Source organism: Gopherus evgoodei, chromosome 6 (genome assembly GCF_007399415.2).
Source record: "Gopherus evgoodei ecotype Sinaloan lineage chromosome 6, rGopEvg1_v1.p, whole genome shotgun sequence".
Classification (NCBI taxonomy): domain Eukaryota; kingdom Metazoa; phylum Chordata; order Testudines; family Testudinidae; genus Gopherus; species Gopherus evgoodei.
The window spans coordinates 3,042,437-3,057,291 of NC_044327.1; the positions used below are offsets into that span (position 1 = coordinate 3,042,437).

The following is a 14,855-nucleotide window of genomic DNA, read 5'->3' on the forward strand; positions in this document are numbered from 1 at the left end:
GCCAAGCTTACTGACTCTGAGTCAACAAACTTCCAAAGTTTGAGAAGCACGGTGCACCTGACAGGCACCTCCTGTCCCGCAGAGCTGAAGCCCCAGTGCCCTCCTCCCTGCTGGGTAGAAACCAGAGGCAGTGTGAGAGGGACACATGGGGTCACATCCTCCCCAATTTTTGCCAGGGTTTGCTGGCCCAGCTTGGTCACTTGGTGCTGCAAGGCGCCCTCCCCACACAGCAGCTGCTGCAACTGGTGAGCTGTGCCCTGGGGGGAGGCAACAGCAAACAGCTGGGAGCTGGAGAAGGAGCTGCTGCTTTTGCTGCTGCCTCTCCCCAAGGAGCTAAAGCAGAGGCCCTGCCCTGCAGCTCTCAACTGTTTGCCACTACCTCTCCTTGCAGAGCTAAGACCGGGGAGCTGCAGGGAGGGACTGCTGAGGGTGACACTCAAGCTGTGGGGGCCCCCCAAAACCTTTCCATTGTGCCCTCCCTCCCCCCAGCAGGCACCAGTCATGTCAAAAGCCCCTAGCCCCCACCCACCCTCAGTGGGCAGAGAATGGGGGGAGGGGAGGCGGGCATCACACAAGCCACAGTTTGGCCACCCCTGCTCTAACTCTTTGGCTACAGTTAGGTCCATGAGAGGATGTGCGATTGGGACAAGAATAGCCACCCCTGCCATTTGAAAGGGGAAGCAGAGAGGACTAGGGACATCTTTAACCATAACTAGCAGAGCTGAGACCGAGTGAACCTTTTTCATTGGAGACGTCCAGCACACCTATCAATCTGCAAAAGCAGAACAGCAGTTATCCACAAACAGTTCCTGGCCCTAGGACCTTTACTTCAAGGCAAACAGGAGATAATATGAGAGTGACTTGTTTACATCATATTGCTACCTACTTAAAAACTTGACTTATACGAGATGTGCCTTTCCAGCTGTGGCTAAGGAGTGGCTGGGATTTGTCTCAGCCTGCATCCACAGAAGAAATTTTACTCATTTTTCCAGCACTAGTTCAGATGCATAGTATGACCAGTCTATATTGACTAGATCTAGCAGTGACGTTTATTTTCAAGATGATAATGTTCTACAGGTAAAAGGGGCCAAGCTTGACTAATGTTTTATGAAACCCTGCTTGTGGTGCTTATACTTAAATTATCTGAAGTGTACTGAAGTTTTTTATTTTTATTTGTTTCGTTTTCTAAGTCCTGAAGTTAAATTTTGTAAATTTGCAAAGGTTAAAGTTCATTCAGGAACTATTTACAGGTCTATACAGCTGCCCATGATAGCCCTGCCACATTGCTGCAGTGTTAGCACTCACGGGTATTATGAAAGACACTAAGGGGTTGCAATGAAAGCTGAATGAATAAGAAACACATCAGAAAACTGAAGACCTTCAACATGATTGAAGGCTACAGCAGAGCACTCTGTTGAGTTAAACCTCAGGCACCACGAAGCTTATTATTCTAGGCACTGAAAGGTTTAGTACAGTGTAACTAGTCAATGCAAAGATAAAATCTCAGGCTGGGAGCTATGTGTTTGTTTTACTCTCCCCCATCTCATTCCCTTTCCAAAGTCCATGACTCATTGTAGACGGTGAACAATGAGATCAGTCAGCACACTGACTACCCATTCCATACCCAATCCCTCCTCCGGTCAGAACTGTACCATTAAAAATAGAGATGAACAAGGATGAAGAGCTCAAAGGTTAAACACAGAGTTTAGAGAGTTAAAATATAATTGCTTTATGCCCAAAAAGTGATGACTTATTTTCACCCCATGTTCAAGAAGTGTTGTACAAGAGATTTTTGGAGAAAGTAAAATTAATTTTCCTCCTCAGCACTGCAGCAGAGTTAAAGTTGTCTCTGCCAAGCCAAAATGTACTTAAGGAAGCTCAATGAATTAGCCACTCAGCACTCAAAATAACTGACGAGGCACCAAGAAATAAGACTCAGAACTCTACAATTGGAGCTTACTTTTAATAGAAGGAAAAGTAGGTGTGCATAATGTTTTGGGATGCAATAACTTGATTGTTCGCCTAATTCTCAGGTTCTGAATTCCCCCACACAGCCATTTATAGACATAATGTCCTTCCTGAAGAGAAGTACCTGGAACATTACAATCCTTTCAAGAGCAATACAACGTCAATAGCTTTAGAGTGGTCCTACGTTGTCACAGAAGATGAAAAAAAGAAAACAAAAAGGTATTACAACATTAGATACCTGGTTTTGAAATACTTCCAGCTGTACTGGTGAAACAACTTTAATAAAACAGGAAGTACAGTGGAATCTGACTTGTTAATAAATAAATATTTCACTACGATGGAGAGAAGTGAAGTTTGCATTTTTTTTTTTTTTTTTTTGCTGACCAAAAAGTGCTCAATTCACAAAAAGGGATACATCAAAACCAAACATGCAACGGTTGTTTTTAAAACCTTTACTGCAACGTAACATTGAAGTAAACAGTAATTAGATATCTATCATTTTTTCCCCAAAAAGAAAAGACGTAAACAGGAAAATAAGTTTGCCTGTATGTGTATAGCTTCTCAGATCATGTTAGAAGGGAGTCTAATTCAATGATCAACAAATTTTAACATAACAGTAATGAGTTTTCATTTGAAGGCATTTTTTCTTAAATCCAGCATTTAACATGAAATCATGGGCTTCTTGCACTAAATTTAATACATCTGAAGCAGCAAAATAACCCCCTATATTTTGGCATGTATGTTTACAGTTGCTCAATTCTTTTAGATTTCACAAAGCCATTATCCAGTGTTGCCATGAAATACAGATTGTAGATTCTAGGTAGCAAAAGCTATTTTCCAATACCAATGTTAAGTAAAAAGAAACATGAAGCAGGGCATTACACTAAGTTTCTGGAACTAGTACAGTAAAAGTGAAAACCTAGAAAAAAAGTTAACCTACAATTTATAGAAGGAACTAAATACCTGCAGAAGCTGATTTTTGGTTGTGTAGTATTTTACACTGTGATTTGCTGCGTCTGCCAATTTAAAGCAGACATGCTTTATTTATCCTTGCTTTGTTTCCTATGTTTTCTTCTCCCTCCCCCCATACCATACACCAAGTATTGTGGATATGAGCCCAAATACCCCCAAACAATCCAGTGAACAAAGTTAGTGTAATGCACTGGTGTGAAGCGTGAGATAAAAAAGTCTCTCCCTTTCAATCTTCATCAAAGTTCTGTTGTAGAAGAAAGTTGGCAGCCAAGTTTTCATTCTTCTCGCAAGCAAAATATGCTTGTATCACAAGTCCTTCAGGAAATCCTAATGCCTTTAACTAAAGAAGAGAGATGCATTTAGAAACCACTACATTTAAGTATATTAAAACTCCTTGAATGTTTACTATATTAGGATTTCACCATTTAAGTCATTTGTTCAAATTAACGTTGTGACCACAGTTAGGCTTCTCTTCCCATCCCTTATTTACTAGAGATTTTGAATTGAATTGATTTCTTGTAGTAACCTCAAATTAAGTTCTCATTTAAAAAGTGGTTATGTCAGTCTGACTGAGTACATTAAGTCACATCACTATGCTTTCGCTGCTGTAATAAGTTATAAAACAGGCACCAGGAAATAGCAACTGAATGCTGCACTGCTGTAGCTAAAATTCATTCAACACAAAGCACATCTGAAATATGAATAGTATGATAGTTCAGTGCCTTTAGCAATAAGTATAGATTGTAGCAAATAGGGTCTAGAATGCAAGGACACTGGGGAACCTGACTATAGCAAAAAGAGTGATTTTAACTGAGCGAGCAGGCAAATGTAATGGCTGCTGTGAAGACCATTAACCTCTGACTACTTGATTAGGTTTGGATCGACAAGACTGAGTGCTGGATTTATTCACTTTACACTTCTGTTTAGGTCTTCATTTTAGCTAGCTATAAGTCAGTCAGGTTAAGAAATTTGTGTTTTCTGTCACAAGATTTTCTGCACATATTCTAAATTAATACCAGACCAGCACTTAGTCTGAGACACTGGGTGCTCTTAACCAGGGAAGGATATCAATTCCTAATTAAATCGGGAGACTTATCATAGTGTACCTCTATGGAGCCCATGTCAGCGGTAACACCACATAAGGCATTTGAGCTCTGGAGTGTGCTGAGCATCTGACAGGAGAAAAATGTTACACTCTTTATGAGGTTTTGAAGCTATTCTAGAGTTAATCCTTTGCTGCATAAAAATGAATTAAAAATGCTTCAACCACCATTCCAGAGGACATGCTTCCATGCTGATGATGCCCATTTAAAAAATGTGTTAATTACGTTTGTAACTTAACTCCTTGGGGGAGAATTGTATATCTCCTGCTCCATTTTACCCACATTCTGCTATATATTTCATGTTATAGCCGTCTCGAATGATGACCCAGCAAGTTGTTCATTTTAAGAACACTTTCACTGCAAATCTGACCAAATGCAAAGAAGATACCAATACGAAATTTTTAAAGAGAGCTACAGCACTTGACCCAAAATTTAAGAATCTGAAGTGTCTTCCAAAATCTGAAAGGGATGAGGCGTGGAGCAGATTTCAATAGTCTTAAAAGAGCAACACACTGATGTAGAATCTACAGAATCCAAACCACCAAAAAAGAAAATTAACCTTCTGCTGGTGGCATCTGACTCAGATAAAAATGAACATGCACCGGTCCACACTGCTTTGGATCGTTATCGAGCAGAACACGTTAGCAGCATGGACGCATGTCCTCTGGAATAGTGGTTGACGCATCAACGGACATACGAATCTTTGCGCATTTGCCATGTAAATATCTTGTGACGTTGGCTACAACAGTGCCATGCAAACACCTGTTCTCACTTTCAAGTGACATTGAAAACAAGAAGCAGGTAGCATTATCTTCTGCAAACACAAACAAATTTGTCTGAGCAAGGACTTGTAGGCTCTAAAGCTATACATTGTTTTATTTTTGAATGCAGGTTTTATTGTACAAAATTCTAGTATTGTACAATAATTATGTATTATTGGACTATAAGGTAGATAGAAAGCTGGCTAGATCGTTGGGCTCAATGGGTAGTGATCAATGGCTCCATGTCCAGTTGGCAGCCGGTATCAAGCAGAGTGCTCCAAGGGTCAGTCCTCGGACCAATTTTGTTCAATATCTTCATTAATGATCTGGAGGATGGCATGGACTGCACCCTCAGCAAGTCTGTAGATGACACTAAACTGGGAGGAGTGGTAGACACACTAGAGAGTAGTGATAGGATACAAAGGAACCTAGACAAATTGGAGGATTGGGCCAAAAGAAATCTGATGAGGTTCAACAAGAACAAGTGCAGAGTCCTGCATTTAGGACGGAAGAATCCCATGCACTGCTACAGACTAGGGACTGGGTGGCTAGGCAGCAGTTCTACAGAAAAGGACCAAAGGGTTACAGTGGATGAGAAGCTGGGTATAAGTCAACAGTGTGCTCTTGTTGCCAAGAAGGCTAATGACATTTTGGGTTGTATAAGTAGGGGCATCACCAACAGATCAAGGGACATGATTATTCCCTTCTGTTCAGTATTGGTGAGCCTCATCTGGAGTACTCTGTCCAGTTTTGGGCCCCACACTACAAGAAGGATGTGGAAAAACTGGAGAGAGTCCAGCAGAGAGCAACAAAAATGATTAGGGGGCTGGAGCACATGCCTTATGAGGAGAGGCTGAGGGAACTGGGATTGTTAAGTCTGCAGAAGAGAAGAGTGAGGGGTAGATTTCAACTACCTGAAATAGGGATCCAAAGAGGATGGATCTAGACTGTTCTCAGTGATAAGAGATGACAGAACAAGGAGTAACGGCCTTAAATTGCAGTGGGGGTGGAGGGGGTTAGGTTTGAGATTAGGAAAAAAACTTTCACTAGGAGGAAGGTGCAGCACTGGAATGGGTTACCTAGGGAGGTGGTGGAATCTCCTTCCTTAGAGGTTTTTAAGGTCAGGATTGACGAAGCCCTGGCTGAGATGATTTAGTTGGGAATTGGTCCTGCTTTGAGCAGGGGGTTGGACTAGATGACCTCCTGAGGTCCCTTCCAACTCTGATATGGTATGATGATTTGTAAGTTCAACTTTCATGATAAAGGGATTGCACTACAATACTTGTAGTAGGTGAACTGAAAAATACTATTTCTTTTGTTTACAATGCAAATATTTGTAGTAAAAAATATAAAGCGAGCACTGTACACTTTGTATTCTGTGTTGTAATTGCAATCAATATATTTGAAAATGTAGAAAACATCAAAAATAATATTTAAATAAATGGTATTCTATTAATTTTTTTTAATCGCTTGACAGCTCTAGGAATTATTGCTTTGCAACTATTTATAGAAAAAAAACTGTTTTAAAAGAACTGCATGGAAGCACCCCCTTGATATACAAATCCAGATGTAGATATTCAACTATTTCCTTAGTGCTGATAGGTAGAGGTAAAAATTATTGTGCATTTTACACTTTAATGCTCCAATCTAGTGACTACTGCAAAATTCCACAGCTCTGCTTCTAGTTAGCAAAATAATGCAACTGCAGGCTGGTCTACAAATTTTAGTCACAACTGTTCAAGTTTCATTTTGTTCCAAATTACTACATCTGTCACCTTTACTGAGCAGCAAGTGGAATTTAATGCATTCACTGCATTACATTTCCAGGCCTTGCAGATCTGCAAGTTTATTTAGATGTTTACTAGTATTTTTAGCAACCTACAGAGCAAAAATTCAAACAGTCAAATAACTGGGTTAAGCAGTGACTTTCGTCTACTTCCTACGAAAATTCAGAGCCAGTTTGAATACTTTAGGAATCAATTTTAAGGTACAAAAAAAGCACTCTCCCTGCACATTATCAAAGAACTATTATACTTCCAGCATTGGTAACTGAAGCTTTTGCAAAAAAGAATGGCTACTCACCTTCTTGTAACTGTTCTTTGAGATGTGTTGCTCCTATCCGTTCCAATTAGGTGTGCACATGCTGCACACACAGTTGATGGAAAGTTTTTTCCCCTAACAGCACCCATCAGGTCATCTGTTGAGCCCCCTGGAGTGGTGCTGCTGTAATGCTCTACATATGACCCCCTCAGTTCCTTCTTGATGGCTACTCTGACGGGGGAAGGTGGGTGGGTTTGGAATGGGTATGAGCAACACATCTTGGAGAACAACAGTTACGAGAAGGTGAGTAACAGTTCTTTCTTCAAGTGATTACTCATATCAATTCCAATTAGGTGACTCCCAAGCCTTACCTAGGCGGTGGGGTCCGAGTTATGGAATTGCTGATTGAAACGCTGCTCTGCCTAATGCTGCGTCATCTGTAGCATGCTAGACGATGGCATAATCAGAGGTGAACATATGCACCGAGGACCAAGTCGCTGTCCTGCAGATTTCTTGGATTGGGACTTGGGCCAGGAATGCCGACGATGAGGCCTGTGCCCTTGTAGAGTGTGCCCTAAGTGCGGGAGCTGGGATTTTGGCTAACTGATAGTACATGCAGATGCCATGACTATGAATAGCTGGTTTGACTTTCTGAACGGCTTAGTGGAAGTCCGTTTAAGGTAGGTCAGAGGTGAGGGCATTCAACTCAGACACCCTTTGGGCTGAGGTAATGGCGATCAGAAAAGCTACCTTGTAGGACAGAGGAGGAAGCAAGTTGCCATCAGTTCAAACGAGGGCCCCATTACATAGGAGAAGACCAAATTCAGGTCCCACACAGGAACTGGCCATCTAATCTGCGGATGGAGGCATTCCAGGCCCTTTAGAAAACATCTCACCATTGGGTTCGCAAATATGGAGTGTCCAGATACTCCTGGGTGGAAGGCTGAAACAGCAGCGAGGTGTACCTTAATGGACGACGCTGCCAGGCCTTGTTGTTTTAGGTGTAGGAGGTACTCTAGGATGAGTGGTACAGGCCCCTGGATTGGAGGGATGTGATGCTGGGCACACCAGCAAGTGGACCTTTTCCACTTAGCTAGATAAGTGGATGATTTCCTGCTGCCAACCAGGACCTCTGTTACCAGTTCTAAGCATAGAAGTTCCATGGGGTTTAACCCTGAAGCTTCCAAGCTATGAGATGGAGAGACCTGAGGTCTGGATGGAGTAAGCGACTATGGTCTTGAGTGATTAGGTTGGGGTCAAGTGGCAACACAATAGGGGTGTCCACTGATAGTTCCAAGAACGTGATGTATCCGTGTTGTCGAGGCCATACCAGGGCCACCAGGATTACCTCCCCTCAAGGTCCCTGCGGACCTTGAGAAGTACCATGTGCAGAGGGAATGGGGAAAAGCCATACAACAGGCAGCCTCCCCTGGATAGCAGAAACGCATCCGTGACCAACCCCGCGCTGTGATTCTGGAAGGAGCAGAACATCAGGCACTTCCTGTTGCTGCAGGTGGAAAACAGGTTGACCTAGGGAAACCCCCATCTTTGGAAGATGGCGTGCATGACTTCCGGATGGACGGACCATTTGTGATTGTGGAACAATCTGCTGAGACGGTATGCCAGGTCATTCTGAGCCCCTGGGAGACAGCCCACTCCGTTCACCTGGAAGCGTCCTATGCAGAACTCTCAGAACCTGAGGACTTCTCGATATGGGGAGAAGGAATGGGTTCCACCCTGTTTGTTCATGTAAAACATGGCAGTGGTGTTTGTTCATTCTCATTGCCATGCACTGGCCTTGCAGCCAGGCGCAAAAAGTTCGGCATGCTAGGTGTACCGCCCTGAGGTCATTGATGTAGATATGAAGAGAGAGATAGTCCCGAGACCATAGGCCCTGCATTTGTAGATCTCCCAAATGCGTGCCCCAACCCAGAGCCGACACATCCATTACCAGGGACAAGGAGGGCTGTGGATGGGGACTCCTTTGCACAACATCTGAGGGTCAAGCCACCACTGGAGGGACTCGAGTATGTGCTCTGGTACCATCACTACTAAGACCAGGTTGTCGTGTCCCAGGCAATAGGCCGACGCACGCCATGCTTGCAGGGGTCTGAGCCTCAGCCTGGCATGCCAGACCACCTAAGTGAAGGCTATCATGTGGCCAAGGAGATGTAGGCAACCCCTTGCAGTAGTGGTCAGGAATTGCCTGAGGCTTTGAACGATGTTTGACATGGCTTGAAATCGTGTCTCCAGCAGAAATGCTCTTGCCTGCATCAAGTCTAGCACTGCTCTGATGAACTCTATTCTCTGGGTCAGACACAAGACTGACTTGTTCACGCAGAGGAGACCCAGTCTCTCGAAAGCGGATCTGATGAACCAGGCCTGAGATTCCACCTGCTCCCTAGTGCGCCCGAGCAGCCACTCAAGGAAGAGGTATACCTGCACCTGTCTCTTGAGAAGGCTGCTATGACTGTCATGCAGTTGGTGAAAACTCAGGGGGCTGGCAACAGATCAAATGGGAGGACCATGAACTGACAGTGTTTGTGGTTGATGACAAACCTTAGAAATCACCTGTGCATGGGGCAAATGGCTATGTGAAAGTACATGTCTTTCATGTTGAGGGCAGCATACTGGTCTCCTGGATCCAGGGAAGAGGTAATCGTGCTCAGGGAGACAATATGGAACTTCAACTTCACCATGAATTTGTTGAGTCCTTACAGGTATAGAATGGGTCAGAGACACTCTTCCCCCCCCTCCCCTCCCCCGCTTTGCCTTGGGGATTAGGACTCTGAGCAGTGCTGGGATTCCAAATGGTACCTTGTCCCTGGTGGTGCTGAGGGGGTGGAGCATTGAAGGTTTTCTTGGGACAGTGTCGCATGCTGTGGCATTGGGGGCTTGGTGCGAAGGGCCAGGGACTGCAGTGCCCTCATGTCTATGACGTCTCTCGCGGTCTCACATGTATCTGGGGTGGAAGGCAGTTGTAACTCCTCCACCACATGACACGGTGAGTCCAATTGCACCAGACTCAACGATCCCTCTTGCAGGACTGAATTCGATGGTGCTGGTTCCAAAGTTGTTGGCACTGGGGGCTCCTCCCTGGGATGCACCCCACTGGCCGGTTCCAATGGGTTGGGTCCCAAAGTCAGGGAACCAGTCCTTTCTTGTCTCCGATGCCACTTCTGACCTGGGTAATGGGACCAACGCCAAGTCATCTCTGACTGTTTCCACACTGGACAGTGGCGGTGAGGCGGGTCTCTTCAGTCCTTCCACGGTGCCATCTCCACCGCTGACAGGGCACTATGCACCGATGCACTCAGTGCTGGATCCTGCCATGCCAAGGCTGGTTGCAGTCTGAGTGCTGCCTCCATGAGGGGCTGCTTCAACCTAAAGTCCTGCTCCTTCTTTCTTGGGCGAAACTCTCTGCAAATCCTGCACTTATCCGTCTGATATATTTCCCCGAGACACTTCAAGCAATCGTTATGAGGGTCGCCCGTTGGCATAGGCTTATTGCAGGACTTGAAGGGTTTGAACCCCTGGAACATAAGCATGCCCTGAGTCCCCAGTGAGAGCACGGTCGGGCTGAAGGAGAACCCCCAGACTTCCGACAGTGAACTATTAACACTACTCTGATAACCAACTAAGGAAAACAAACACTAAGTAAACAGAGCTAGGGACAGGTGCAAGCCTGCTGAGCAAGACACCACAGTTCCAACGACTGTCACTGGCAGTAAGAAGGAACTGAGGAGGTGCCGGGTCAGCAGGGTCTATACAGAGTACTATGGAGGCACCACTCCAGGGGACTCCACAGCCGACCCGATGGGTGCTGCTAGGGGAAAAACCTTTCCGACAACTGTGCACATGACATGTGCACACTTAATCGGAATCGACATGAGCTATCATTCAAAGAACTCGTTTTATCCTCTTCCTGAATAGGGCTCTATTCTTCTCATTCAGTTATGCATGTGCACAGTGGACCCTTGGCCACTTCAAACTGCAGTGTTGTGATTGCAACTGCACGGCCTTTTAAGCTTCTCTTCTAAAAAGGCAGGTTCCAGAAAAGGTTGGGAAGCAATGGCCTTACAGCAAAGACATGATTTCCACCAGGCCAAGACTACAACAGCTTGTAAATCTTACACTGGAAAATTAAGATGATTCACAGAAGTAAGATATCAACTTCACATACAGCTTCAGTGCAGGTTTTCACCTGCACAATGCCTAATCTTGGGAGAAAGAAAAAAAAAAAAAAAGATAGCAAGAGCATGTAAAGTATTTTAAACCCAAAAAAGTGGCTTACCCTCTCTATAGCTTCTTTCTCCTGAGGTGTTACTTGAATGTAGTTCATCTGACCACTTCCAGCTTCTGCTACTCCTCCACTGCCACCACCGCCACCTCCTCCTTGGCCACCAGACTCTTGAACTGGCTCATTTAACATCTGAATAAAATGCTCCTGATGTTGGCTGATTTGCTGTGGTGCATGGGAGAACAAAAGGAAACAATACACTGAAATAAAGCGTGTTCAGTCCTGCCAACCGGCAACTAAAAGTTTCTAGTTGCACTGAACTTTGTGGTCTAGAGAAATATTATAGAAGCCTGGTTAATTTTGAGAATAATGTTTGGCAGGTTCTGACTGAGAAGAGACGCCATTATCGTTACCAGAGTCATGCTGCAGCTACCTCCTTACTCCCTTACAAACTCTGCATCCCGTAGAAAGGAAATAAGCTGTCAGGCATTCTGTGCAGGAACTAAGGCTGTTTCTCCATTATTCTCACTGGCCAGAAAGACAGCTACTGAGGAAGCTTGACTCGTCACAGATACGATTATAGGAATACCTACTGTCTATTTCTAACATATGATCCTAATTCAGTTGAGTCTCAATAGCTCCCCTTCTCTGAAAAAGTTTGATTTCTTCCTTCCTACCCCACTCACCACACTTATAATTTGAGAGGTGGTGAAGAAAATGAAAACTAGGAGAATTTGCAAGCATATCTTAAGAATTTAAGGACAGTGACTCAGCATCTTGAGCTGCATTAGTAGGAGCATTGCCAGCAGATAGAGGGAAGTGATTATTCCCTCTATTCAGCGCTGGTGAGGCCACATCTCTAGTACTGCATCCAGTTTTGGGCCCCCCCACTACAGAAAGGATAGGGACAAATTGAAGACAGTCCAGCGGAGGGCAGCAAAAATGATCAGGGGCTGGGGCACATGACTTACGAGGAGAGGCTGAGGGAACTGGGACTGTTTAGTCTGCAGAAGAGAAGAGTGAGGGGGGATTTGATAGTAGCCTTCAACTACCTGAAGGGCGTTCTAAAGAGGATGGAGCTCGGCTGTTCTCAGTGGTGGCAGATGACAGAACAAGGAGCAATGGTCTCAAGTTGCAGTGAGGGAGGACTAGGTTGGATATTAGGAAACACTATTTCACTAGAAGGGTGGTGAATGGGTTACCTAGGGAGATGGTGGAATCTCCATCCTTAGAGGTCTTTAAGGTCCAGCTTGACAAAGCCCTGGCTGGGATGATTCAGTTGGTGTTGGTCCTGCTTTGAGCAGGGGGTTGGACTAGATGACCTCCTGAAGTCTCTTCCAACTCTAGTCTTCTATGATTCTATGAACTCTGAGACAGTATCTAGTACTTTGGTTTGTGGCCAAATTGGGCAAGGTGCAGAAGGAAAGCCTCCATCCTAGTACTTTCCAGTCATAAAATTGTTTCACACACCACAAAAATAAGAGGGCACATTGCTAGTATTGATAGATTAAAGCGCCCTTGCCTGATCTAGACACGATATCCCATGGTGCTTAAGTCACCTGCAGTAGCTGGGGGTTTTCCCGTCCTATCTGCTGTAGCAATGCTGGCAGCAGATTAGGATTCTGCTGAATAATTTGTCTCATCTGCTGGAACTGAGGTTGATTTCGTAAAAATTCAAGTGGATGTCCTGCAATATAAACAGTTATACATTTAAGAAAAAAAGCAAAGAAGTTACTACAGTGGCTTCTGTAAATGAGACCAACAATATATATTAGAAGGAAAAAAAGCTGGATTAGCTGAAGTTTCACAACTGGAGGGTAATGTGAAATTCCTTTCAAGGTGACTCAAGTCTTTGAAGTGTACAATATTCACAATGGCCTTATTACAGACAAGCTCAGACAAAGGAGTGGACCTGGCAGCAGGACCTGTCTCACCCATAGAAGTGGATCCTCTCTTAGGGAGGAGGTGCACCAGTGAAACGGTAGCAAAGCTTGCCTCACCAATAACCACACGGCTCCTGTTCTGTGGCTCTGTACAGAAAACTTCAGTTTAAGAGAATGTCAAGCAACACTGCGTAAGAATTTAGAAAATGAGTTTAAAAAAAAAATAAAAGCAGACTTTGGTCTCTTAAGGCCTAAGGTGGTGCCATGTTGGGGACTAACATTTCACAGTGTTACAGTTTAAAACCTAAAATGTAATACAAAGGGATAAAGCAAAATATATAAGTTCAAAGGATCTTGTGGCTTTAAAAGCGGGGTGTCTCAGACTCCAATAAGATGGTGACTGGAGAGCTAATCTGAAGACCACTGCAGATGAATTGCTGAGATCAAGTAAAAGCAGATAAAATGTTCAGCCTCTTTGGGACCATCATTTACTGGTACAAAGTCTTTTAAGAGGCTTCTCCACCCCTTCACACATTGAACTGTTACTTTCCAACCACTCATGAACAGTAATGAAAATATATCACTTCAAATAAAGGCTAACATCTAACCTTTTAAAGAGAAGAACATAAAATTCCAAGGGTGGTTTTCCATTCTGTGTAATTCATAGCGGAATTAATTTTAACAAGCATACAACATTTTATTTTGCTTTTTAGATAAAGAGCAGGATGATTCAACATACTGGAAAAACAGATGTTTCTGCTAAACCTAGAGGAGGTCAAAAAATTGGTGTCTGTGAACCATATAACTCCCTCCCAAATATCCACATCTGAAAGATAAAAATGCAAAGCAGCAGCAAATATATATGCAGCATGGGTGTAGTTTTATTCTGGTACACACAAAAAAGGCAGAACTTAAAGCAAAACTTGTCATTACAATGTCAAAAATGTAGCAGACAATTTAATTTATTTTTAGCATTCACTGAAGTATGAAGGACTAGCAATAGCAATGAGCTGACACGCTTACTGACACTCTCCACCTCCTCACACTAGATTTAATTTTGGGAGTGCCAATTCCAAGTGTTACTCCTTTTGCCACCTTCCCGATGATGCATGTGCACTCCCTTAAATGTCTCCACACAACAGCTCAAACTTTTCAAAACTATGCAGAAGAAACTACAGGGGCTCCTTTGAAAAGCAATGTTTGAAGCTTTATATTTGACAGTGTAACTTTGCATTTAATGAACATGATAGGTACTTGTTAAATGCTTATGTTAAGGCAAGTTTGAGTCCTCTGAACTTAGTAGCCGGACTGGTGGGTCCCTTGCAGAAAACTCCAAAGCTTTCTGCTGCTGTGAGGTAGTATATCTGAAGGAGGTAAAATGATATTCATGAACAGGTCCTCTTCCCATGCACCCTCAAAGGCTTACTCAAAAGACTGGTCTATGTACAGCAGAGCCCAAACTGAGATGGCTCACTGAGCATTTCATGGCAGCTGATTAAGAGCTGGGTAGACATGTAGTGCTGGCTTTGTTTCCAGCTACTTTTATAGGCCTCTTTGAAAATAGCTGGAGGCCTGGAGAAGCCAGAAATAGGGGAGCCAGTTTAGCTGCTTCTATTAGGGTCGGGTACTACACAGGAGGACAAATTAGAGTCACGAGCTAGAAAGGTACATCATTAGAAGCAAAGCAACCGAGGATCAAGTACGTATGCAGAACAGGTGGAGAGGGGACAATAAAAAGAAAAACACTGTGATGAAGATTGAAAATTGAGTTGCGCTGAGAAGACATTTACTATATTAAAAAAAGGAAATATACCATTTTATTTTGTCAACATTGATTTTCCATGTACCACTGTTGTAGGTGCAAGAGAGGGGAGGCTCTCACAGATCA

General features: G+C 43.8%; 1 protein-coding gene across 2 annotated transcripts in view; it reads right to left on the reverse strand.

Moving 5' to 3' along the window:
• Nucleotides 1-1,944: 1,944 nt before the first annotated feature.
• Nucleotides 1,945-14,855, reverse strand: part of RAD23B (RAD23 homolog B, nucleotide excision repair protein) — a 64,895-nt gene continuing 51,984 nt past the window's right edge. The window contains exons 8-10 of one of the 2 annotated variants that reach the window (XM_030567913.1): nt 12,644-12,771; nt 11,139-11,327; nt 1,945-3,280 (exon numbers count right to left, since the gene is read on the reverse strand). In XM_030567913.1, the coding sequence (XP_030423773.1) occupies nt 3,167-3,280; nt 11,139-11,327; nt 12,644-12,771 (431 nt within the window). In that variant the 3' untranslated portion in view covers nt 1,945-3,166. The remainder of the gene's footprint in view (nt 3,281-11,138; nt 11,328-12,643; nt 12,772-14,855) is intronic. The other variant, XM_030567914.1, reaches the window with a different exon arrangement.